Source organism: Periophthalmus magnuspinnatus, chromosome 19, assembly GCF_009829125.3.
Source record: "Periophthalmus magnuspinnatus isolate fPerMag1 chromosome 19, fPerMag1.2.pri, whole genome shotgun sequence".
Classification (NCBI taxonomy): domain Eukaryota; kingdom Metazoa; phylum Chordata; class Actinopteri; order Gobiiformes; family Gobiidae; genus Periophthalmus; species Periophthalmus magnuspinnatus.
This window is the reverse complement of record NC_047144.1, coordinates 11,910,077-11,920,798: the sequence shown is the minus strand read 5'-3', so window position 1 is coordinate 11,920,798 and position 10,722 is coordinate 11,910,077. Positions and strand designations below refer to the sequence as shown.

The 10,722-nt window shown below is 41.1% G+C and overlaps 1 protein-coding gene across 1 annotated transcript in view; it reads right to left on the bottom strand.

Annotated features, from left to right (window-relative positions):
- Positions 1 to 1,355: 1,355 nt before the first annotated feature.
- The window catches only part of LOC117387355 (thyroid hormone receptor alpha-B), a 60,554-nt gene continuing 51,187 nt past the window's right edge, over positions 1,356 to 10,722 (bottom strand). The window contains exon 8 of the mRNA XM_033984857.2: positions 1,356 to 9,482. Coding sequence (XP_033840748.1) covers positions 9,232 to 9,482 — 251 coding nt within the window. The 3' untranslated portion in view covers positions 1,356 to 9,231. The remainder of the gene's footprint in view (positions 9,483 to 10,722) is intronic.

Here is a 10,722-nt window from a genome sequence, read left to right as displayed (position 1 = left end):
CTGTCCAGACCATTTATGTTTTTATATCACGAAATGTAAACTGTTTCACAATGTCAACACCGCAGCGTTAAGTTTCTTTAAATATTCATAGCAATGTGTTCTTCGCAGGTGAAGATTCAGGCCACTTTTGTTACATTATGGTAGAGTGGACCGCAAAATAGACACTACAGTTTACAGACAGTTGTACAACATATGCAGTAATCGCTTTTAAAAACACCACCAGAGGCAACTGCTGCATACAAGACTCTGAAAGAACTTGTCCACCATTATCTGCTGTTGTGAAGTCTTCAAAAGCATAGTGTTTTTGCTAAGTTGTTTTTTTTTTTTTAATACAGACTATATACATCGCAAATATGTACATGCAACAGTTTCGGCTCGTAAACAGCAAAAAGGTGGTAGAATTACATTTCCTGGTGGACATCGGAGCCGTAAAGAGGTGGTTGTTGGTGTTTTTTGCTGGTGTTGAATAAGTGGCTTGGACCTGCTACGGAGAGTGGTAAAACTGTCCAGACAGCTGAGAAGATATTCCAGTTTTGCATTGTTTTTATTGTTGTGTGTCATATGTGCCGAAGAAGTTGGTATTTTTTTCAGAAAGATGTGGTGAAGGACACAAGACAGACAGGGATATGGAGTTAGGGAGAGGGAGAAGCACCCTTTAAGGCCGGCTTGTCAAACCTGAGCAACCCAATTCTTTTGTTGAACCCCCCTAAAGAAAGCATTGCATATATTAGAGTTATAAGAACGCATCTCCTCAAACTAGAACACATTTAATCGCACAATACCAATCAAATCTCTTGTATAGCTTAAGTCCATATACTGTACCAATATTGTGTTGTTAAATATATATTTGGTTACATTCTTCGCTGTCTAGGCATACAAATTCCTACCCGTTTAAAATAATATCGCGACACTGTAAAAAATAAACTTTGAGACTAATTATTAAGACAACATAATGCAGAGATGTGGACTTTTGACTCGACGATATCGTTTTTCTGTTCTCAAGGCATCACAAAATGGCGTCGCAGACAACCTGGCGATTTGGAGTGCATGGCTTAAATAAATCATGGCCTTGTATTGTATTATCGTATCGTTTAAACCCAAGTTTGACTCAACGGAGACTGTCATTGTGTCCTTGGGCAAGACACTTCATACAATGCTCCATGCCCAGGAACGCAAATCTACTACTCAACAGATGGAGCAGTAATACTTTAGCTTATCTTGTGTATCTTTGTCTTTGCGAGATAGGTCCATTGCCTAAGCACAGAAAGCAGAGATTTTCAACATTTTTAGCCAACTTTTTAAAATCTTTGTTAGCAAAAAAAAGCCCAATCTAAACAGTTACACACCATGTTGCCTTAATAACTAATGTCAACTTTAGCTTTTAACAGTTCGTGCCATTACATCTTTGTGTGGATAGTCTCAGCAACACTTAACACTGTGAGAAGCCGTCCACACAATAATGGTAAGTGCTTTTTTGTTTAGAACGAATTTGGCATTTCTATGGTAACCTATGAAATCTACCAGGAGTCCAGAGACCAGGATGGAGTGATGTGCTATTATTGGGTAATTTTAGGATTTGGCTCATAACAGTCATATAAAGCTGTTTAATTTGCAATTTGTTCCGTGTGATCCTGCATGCTGATCCGCTGCATTAGTTTGCATCTCAAGAGCTTCATTACCTCCACTGCCGCCTATTGTAGTGACATGACAAAGCTATGGTCTTTATGTGTGTCTGTTTAATATTGAAATCACTCTAGGGATGGCCCCGGACAGCTACAAAATGCCACGCTAATTCACTCCGATCCCATTGACTCTACAGCATGCATTTCTCTCCTAGAAAAAATCCTCTAGTGCCCTATAACACGTTGTAAAACAATGCTACACAGGAGGCAGCAACAATCAATAAGGCCATCATTTGGAAAGAGAAACAAAATTACAACGCCTCAAACTGCAACCGCGGCAGTAATCTCTGCTCTGCTGGCAACAATTTGTCTCCTATTTGTCAAAACTCTTTGAAAAATCGCCCAAATCTTACAACTCCAGCTCTTGATTTCCCACTACGTCTTGTTCCTCCCCTCAGCCCAGTGAACACTTAATGAGTTACATTCTTCGAAGGTAATAGTAACAAGTACGCAACTTGTACCAAAGCGTTGCGGCCAAAAAAGGTGCTTGTTTTTGTGTATATTTTTAAAAAGGTTTAAGGGGTAACAAAAAGCAAAGCAGGTCAGATATCAGCGCCGTACGCACACACATTCATTCAAACGCACCACGGGAACAAAGATACATGCGCACCTATGTACATGCACAGCCTCAATGTGGTAGCCATGCGGAAACCATCCAGTATGTTACAGCCAAGTTAGCACACTGAGAAACCAGGGTGTGGACGGAAAGCTCCAAAAGGAAAACTGTAAAAGACTCTAGATATAGTATTTGTATATGGCAGACCTGGATATTGCTGCTGGCACTTTAAGAAAAAGAGAATATAATCATAATCTTGAATCTGACTAATAATATTGGCTTTTCAAAATGGTGGTGTGTCACATGACAAACTGAGCTTCCCATCCGGACAGAACCAGACTAAAAGCATGAATGGATGTAAAGTACGGGTGAGGTACTATCACAGAACAGACTCAAGAAGACACAAAACATCAAGTAACAATGTTGTTTTCGTCTAAGGTTCATCATCATTTATTAGAAAATGTTCTTTTACCTGAGAGAATCCTTCAATAGCTTCCTTGACCCAGTCACAATAAGTGGTCTGTGTGTGGCGTGCGCGTGGATCGGAGCTGTGGAGGGGAGGGGCCAGTGCTCTCGAGGTGAGGGGGAATTTTACAAAGCTATTTCCAAAGATTAATTCTGTTCACAAATGGCAGGACGACTTGATTGGACCAGAAACACAGCATTCACTCACTTATTGCACTTCATTAAAACTACTTGTAAACTTAATAATTTGTCGTTCGGCTCTAGCCTGAAGGCTGTTTTCTAATAAAGGCTTAGACTAATTCAAATGGTGCAAAGGGCATTTGGCATTGGCTGCAATTGAAATACTCATATCAACCATGATTCTTCCATTTTCAATGGGCTTGGTTGGGGGCATTCAAAGTGCTTCTTGTTTAAGTGCTTCAGAAGAATAGAGGGTCAACAGGTTGTCTTTTCAGTTGGGCGATTTTTTTAAACATTTCTGATTGCAAAGGATGACGTAAACTGATCCCACTGATTGACATAACCCGCAGTGACATTACATTTCTTTAGTCGAGGAAAAGTAAAAACATTAAAGCTTCTCACACACATTTTGGGAAAGGTTTTGATTTATGGAGGTGCTGAAAATTGTTTGATTCAAAGTTGGATCCACCCACCTGAATTTGAGAGCACTGGTGAAATGAGACCCAGCCCGCCGAGCGACAGATAGACGCGCACACACAACTTTCTGAACAGTTTACAAACATCTTATTCTCCACAACATCCCCAGTTCCCCTCCGACTAGTTCTCGGGACCCGGACTTGACCGGTCTATAGGCCAGTCCAGACCCTTGCCCCAGGACAAAGTAGCAAGGGTCTTTGCTTTTTTTAGGGTCAAAGAACCTCTGGATTCACCGCCTGGTCCTGATCTGATTCGGACACTGGCTCGCTGTTAACAATGAGGTTCAGCCACTCAGAGGGACTTAGAGGGAAATTGCATAGACATCTTGCTACTTGCATGTCTTCATAAACTTTACATTTGGCATAGGGGAGGGGGAACCGAACACAACCAAAAACCATAAAACAGCACAGACAATCTCTAACCCTTGTCCAATGTGTCAACATGTTAGAACAAAACATGATCAGAACATCCATGGAGCATTTATGAAGGAGCCAGCCTAGAAAACCTTCACATGGAAGTTACATTTTAACTACCCATTTCTAAAGGGCATCTGATCTAAAACCTATGCAAAAGGCAAAATATGGAAATTTATGGCATCTGATGTAATTAAATCAACCAGTGCCAATCTGTTGTGGTAACTCTTCAGCAAAAGGCAAGAAGATACTTTGTAAGTTCTATCTCTAATCTTACCATTTTTAAGTGCTTTTCATCAGGCTATGGTTAGGTTTATATTTTTGTAGTGTTTTGAGATGCCACAAAATTGCATTACATTACAAGCAATGCAATCAACATACAGCCGGCACGCTAAACCATAGCCCTAACCCTGTATTAAGCATAATCATTCCTTGTTAGTGATTAGCATCGAGTGAGATTTTCTATCTGGCTCCAGTGAGGCAGTGGTGGTCAAATGGGGAGCGCTTTCCACCTGAGACAGAGCCATGCAGCCAGCAGCCACGTGCGCCAACACACACACTTTTGAACCTGCTTTAAGTGCATATGACAGGTTTTCATGTTTTTCTAGTTATTAATTTGTTTAGCGATAGTACCTGTGGCAAATATTGATCATAGTTTTTCATTAGTTAAGTGGCAGTTTGCAGAAAAAACACATCTATCTATGTCACCAATGCAATTATGCTCAAGGAAGGGAAGTTTAAACCTTCATTTAACTAAATAAATGTAACTTTTGGGTAATTTAGTTAAGCTTTGGCCATTATTAACATTACAGTCGCAAGGTAACTGTTATGGAATTAACTCTACGTATGCCATTTCTACTCTAAAATTATAATCTCCACCAATTTATAAAAAATCTGAAATGTAATTACATGAACTGTATTTTAGTGAAAGTCTAACCTGCCATATGCACTTTAAGTCCTGTACCATCTATTAATATCCCCTGACCCCTGCCCCTCCCCCTCTGCGCCCCACTAACCTTTCTGCCACTGTGGCCGCTGGCAACGCGAGCTCCGTCGTCGGGGAAGTGGGGGACTTATATAATCTGATTTAGACACTACACAGACTAGTGCCACTGCGACAACATGAGGGGTAAGAAAAATCTATCTCTTTGTGAACAAGAGGAGGCACAGGTTTTCAATGATTAACGTCATGCACCATAGTGAAAGTGCACACATACATATATAGACAAATGTATGTAAGCAGACATCTTTGAGCTACATGACAATCAGGATGGAGCGGATGAGTTCACTGTAGTTTATATATCTTGGTACATTGAGTGTTTTGTAGGTCTGTTATTATTAAATCTTTTTTCTGTATTTACATCCTTGGTTATGGCCAAAAGAAAACAAAAACAAAAAAAATGGAAATCAAAAAACAGAACATAGAAAAATACATACAACATCGTATTGCACCTTGCAGACGGGCAATATATTTCTCAGTTTTGTAGGTTGGTTGGTAACGTCTATGTGACACCACTATATTGGTTCTGCTGGTGTGTGGAAGTTATAGGTTGTGGGCACCGGGCTCAGGTCCAGGCCCATCCTGTCAGCTACATTCATTACCAAAAAACACTCAGAAATAATACAAAAGTCACCGCTTCGATCCAGCTATGGGGCGTTCACATTTTTAGGTTTTTAAATGGTCTACAATCTGCCATCTGCTGTGCCTCATAACAGGACGTCACCAATGTGTGCATCCCCATTGCCCCCGCCTTAGTCCAATTTTCGAAAAGGCCCCATAGCTCGATAAAGTCGTTTCTTTTGTAACTTGTACTGATGCGTACAGACAAGCAAGTATTATCTGAACATAGACTTTTTAATATATGCATTTTTGCACTTGTACATGTGCCTGCAAAATATGACTCCTCCCAAGTTCCTTTGAGTTTCGTGTTGTGTGAGGTATGATAAGATTGTGTAACTTTTTTTATTAGTATTTTTTCTTTGTATCATTTTTTTGTGTTTTGTGTTTTTAAACTTTTCTTTCCAAAGTTGTATTTCATTAAAAAAACAACAAACAAAATACAAAAAAGAAAAAAAAAAAAAAAAAAAAGATTCCTGTTTTGTTGTTTGAAAGATTCCTCTTGATAAAAGGGGACGGACACACGGACAAATCAGTTGGCTTATCAACACAAACTACAGATGTGGAAAAGAAGTGAAATAGTTTTTCTGTTACACTGCACGCATGGTCAAAAGTGACTACAGCTGTATTTTTTATCTTTTACACAGAGCAGTTTTTAAGCATCAAAAAACAGAGAAAAAAAATACAAAAACAATGATAAAATGAAAAAAGCTTAATCTCCTATAATTTTTGTTCAGGAGTCTTTTAAAGTCATCTTTTCATTTTTGTTTCATGGATTTATACTCATTTCTTATAGCTTTTTTCTTTTTCTAATCAAGCAGCGTCGTAACCCCGAGTGTCGCACACATACCCAGTCAGCTCACAACGAAGGACACATCGATACTTCTCCTCTTCTTCTTTCGTACTGTTCTTTTACAAAGACATGTTTTCAAACCTGCATCTCTATAATTTCCTCTTTGACTTTGCTTCAGTTTAGACATTTTCACTATCCTGTTTGGAAGGAGCTGAGGGGTACGCTGAAGGGTTGTCAGCTGTCTGAGGGATGAGTTGCGTTGAGAAGGGAGCGCGTACATAATATTCCTGTGCCTCCCTTCTCCAGTTAACAATGTCTTCACAACCATCCCGTGGTTCGCATCCATGTCTCTAATGGCAGTGAGGGTTTCTTTTTAAGCCCTCTGCGTTTTTCAAAAAGAATCCATAATCCCAAACTCTCGTCTCGTACATGCGCACATTCTCGCTCTCCGTCACCGCTTGTTTCACATTCATTCACTTTTGGCCAGCCTTGTCTCACAAGGAAAACGGCCTAGGTTTTTGGGTTGGGTTCAATTATTTTTCTGGGACAAACTGCATATTTGAGTTGGGAGGGAATCAGAGAGGGATGATTTGAAAAAAGGGAGCAAAGGCGAGGAAAACCAGAAAGATCTCTCATCCCTTGAATCCAGTTATTTGTGTTTGAATACTGAGACTGGGGGACAGGCTTGGGACAGGTTTGGGACTGGGCCCACAGGAGCTGTTCTGTTTAACAGAGCAGTTGCAAACGCCTGAGGAAGGGTCACATATGCAGGCGTATGGTTTCTCAAAGTGATTTAAGTTTTGGGGTTTTTTGGGGGATTGCGGTAGTGCAAAAACCTCCATGCAGCCTGGCTGCAGGGGCGACGACACAGAGAGGGTCACATCAGACGGGGAGGCTCGGGATTTGCATGAGATTCGATTTGATGTTGTGCCGTTCCACTTTCTCCAAAGACCTGCAAAACTGAAGCAGTGAGGAGCAGCCATCTTTGAGCGGTTATGATTTCACACTGGTGTCTTCTGAGAGGTGCACAATAGCCATCGTTAAGTGCTCAGTATCGTCTACTGCTTGGCATCAATTATGAAACAATTTCAGTCTCTATTTTTGTCCTGTTCCAACGCAGTGAGTGGTAAACCCAGTTAGTTTTGGCTTGGCCCCAAGAATTGGAATGAACAGAGTGGCCTCTTCTGATGAAATTATACAGTAATCTGCCTTTGTGTCTGAGAGTAGTGAGTACTGCTGTGGACATAGCAGTGGACCTGGAGTTATTTTCGTGAGCACCGGTAGAACGTGAAGACCAAAAAAGCTTCTGTTGAGTAATTGTAAAAAATTGGACAATATCCAGTGGCTGATCAGAAGTGTACCGGAAGATGTTCAAGCCATTTCTATGCATTTCTATTCGAGTGGGCGTGGCCTTGTGGGTTTGAGTTACTCTCGGATCTGGCTTTGTTGGGTGTCCGCTGGGCGGGACATCCGCAGTGTCCTTCTGGGTGACACTTGGTCCCACATAAAAACAAAAACACAAGCCAAATGTATGGGTACCATGCCCTCCGTGTGGGCATGGCTGGCCCTCCTGTCTTCAGTGGTATCACATAAAACCAGCACTGAGGTGTGTGTACGACTGTACGTGTGTGTGACACTGGACTGTGTGTGTCGGCCCTGTGTCCAGAGTGAGGTAGTGCCTGACAGCACAGGGCGCAGCCCGGGGTGTGTCTGAGGTAAATGTAGTAGCCTTCTTGGCGTTAGCCTGCACTCAGTGAGGCCCGTGGTTAAAGGCATGTGTGTGATCAGCCTGGACGGGCCGCACTGAGAGAGGTCCCCCAATAGGAGGACCCCACACCCTGCAGGTATGGGCGCATACAGACACTGCTGAGCTGCAGTGTGAACAGTAAATGAGGCATTCTCGTTACTCTGAGGTGGTGCTGTTTGTTTAGAGGAGATAGAGAAGTGTCTGTAACATGAGCTCTGCTGCCTTCTGCTGCTTTTAAGCCCTCCTCTGAAGCATACATCTACTCTGACCCCTGGCTCTGCATCTCACACCGACTATTAAATCTTATTTCCACATGGCTCTGCTGGCCTCCTAAGTGTCTCCATCCCTCTCTCCTCTCCTTCTTCCGTTAGTGCCTCCTTGAACAGAGAAGGACTTAATTGTCATTCATAAGATGCTCGGCTGCTGGCAAAGGCAGCGAAGGCAATGACAAAGCAGGTCTACTAACTTCTGTGTGTGTGTGTGTGTGTGTGTGTGTATCTGTGTCTGTGTGTGTGTGCCACCGGAGACAGTCCAATGACACACATGAAGGTAGATATGGAGCCATGGTCTGCAAGTAGATAACACAATTATAAAACTGGAGGAGCTTTGTAAAGTATAGCACCAGTTGAGACATGTATTTAAGTCGAGGAGCTCCATATCAGCTGTAACGGCTCAGATATAGTTAGGTCTGGTAGGTTTGCTTTTACAGCAGCCATTGTACGACAAAGCTGAAATTTTCAACGTGCAGTGTTTTGCTGAATGTAAGTGTGCGTATGTTTGTATTGTATAGTTTGTCTTAACACTTCAGACATAATACTGAGAGGTGCTGGTTAGCAAGGAAGCTGGAAATATGTATGTAAAAAAACAACAAAACAAAAAATCAGTGATGTATAAAAGGACTACATCGAATCGGACGGGGTGAAGCGGTCCCCTATATGAAGGACTGAGGTGTGGGTTTGTTTTGTCGTGTTACATGTATATAGATATATATATATAAATATATATATGCGTTCTTGGCAAAATGGCTACAACTCGGACTAAATAAGACATCATGCTCAGACAGAAGGGCCCCCATTTTCGGTTTTCAAAAAAAGCGTAAAAAGGAGGAGGTAAAACAAAAGCCCTGTTGGTTGACTCTCTTTTTGCTGGTGAGTTGTGGATTCGTCAGTTGTTCCAGTTTCAAAACCACGTATATGTCGCGATTCCTGCCGTCGGAGTCAACTTTTTTCAAAAACAAAATGGCGGCCCTACTTCCCGATCTTTCAGCCTCTTCCCTTTCCAATGTGTTGTTGTGGTGATTTCAAACCTCCTGGTCTTCGAAGACTTCCAGGAAGAGGGGTGGGAAGAGTTCGTTTGGACATTCCACCTTCATGTGCAGGAAGCGGCTGGCGTGGCAGGCCCCGATCATGCGCAGGTCGGTCACTTTCATGAGGAGCTTGGGCCAGAAATGGGGAATGTTGTGCTTTCTGTAGTTGATGTAGTGTTCGAACGCCAGCAGGTATGTCTCCTGGCACTTCTCGATTTTGTCCATGCATGTGAGGCCCGAGCGGTCTGTGGAGCATAGAGAGAAGGTCACATGGAGTAGTGGGTAAGGAGTGGAAACATGTCAAGGTAAACAGGCAAACAAACTGGTCTGCTAGATTAAACTAAAGTTCATTGTACTGTAAATGTGACAGGGAGTAGAAGTACTGCACATACTAGTATTGGTGAGCTTCAGATTTTATAATGTGATGATGTCATAGTCCCAGCTGGGAGAAAGCGCCAGTTTTCCCTATTGATTACACAGAACTTTGCCATGAAATATCCAAAAATTCACAAATGTTGAACTATTTTTATTAGTGATGAGACATTAACTTGCTGTATTAAATCAACCATCAGGGTTTTAACAATATTAGTTTTAGCTGTCCCCCCATCGGATCCACAAGGGAAATTACACACACACTTAAAGACGACATATTGTGCTTGTGTTGTTATACAGCTACAATCTACGACACCCATGGCCATTCTGTTACAATTAGCAAAAAACAACTGAATAAAAAAAACAAGTCGGCTCACTTCACTCTGTACCTCCGATGGATAGCTGCAGATCAAACTAGTTGAGTAGCAGATTTTTTATTTTTTTACCAAAATGATTATATGACGCTGTGTGTATCACAGATTAATAAAATAAAATTGGAGAACAAAGTAAGTAGAGAGCAAACACTGAATGAGTAAATGTCTTAAGGTTAAGGGCTTTGAAAAGTCCATTTTGCATAACAGAGCTACTTTAAGAGCTAAATATTTATATGCATAGAATGTGTTTTACATGATCACATCAAATTCATTGTAATTTCATAATTTGCTCGCTCACTATAAGTATTTCTATCAATACTATTACTTACTATTACCATTACTACAACTATAAAAAATGATTACAAAGTGTACTATTACAACCAAGTATATTATTGCAATCAATTGTGACAACATTCATGGCAGAGTGTAACCACAAACAGAAGCCTTAACATTTGAGAGAAGACTGAAATATGAACTGCTAAATTAATAAAAGTATCTCATGCATTTCAGAAAATGTTTAAAGAGCCCAAAACTACAGGGTTTGCAGGTTTTACACAGAAATAGGCAGATTTAGTTGTTTGCAGGGCGATTTATGTTACTGAAATAATTCAACTATTGCACCAATTGCAGTTTTGAATTCATTGAAATCTTTCAGTGCTGCTATTTACTGAATAATCGTTGACCAGTTATAGCTCTACAATATATCTCTTGATACATCCACCTCTGGACATCCTTTTAT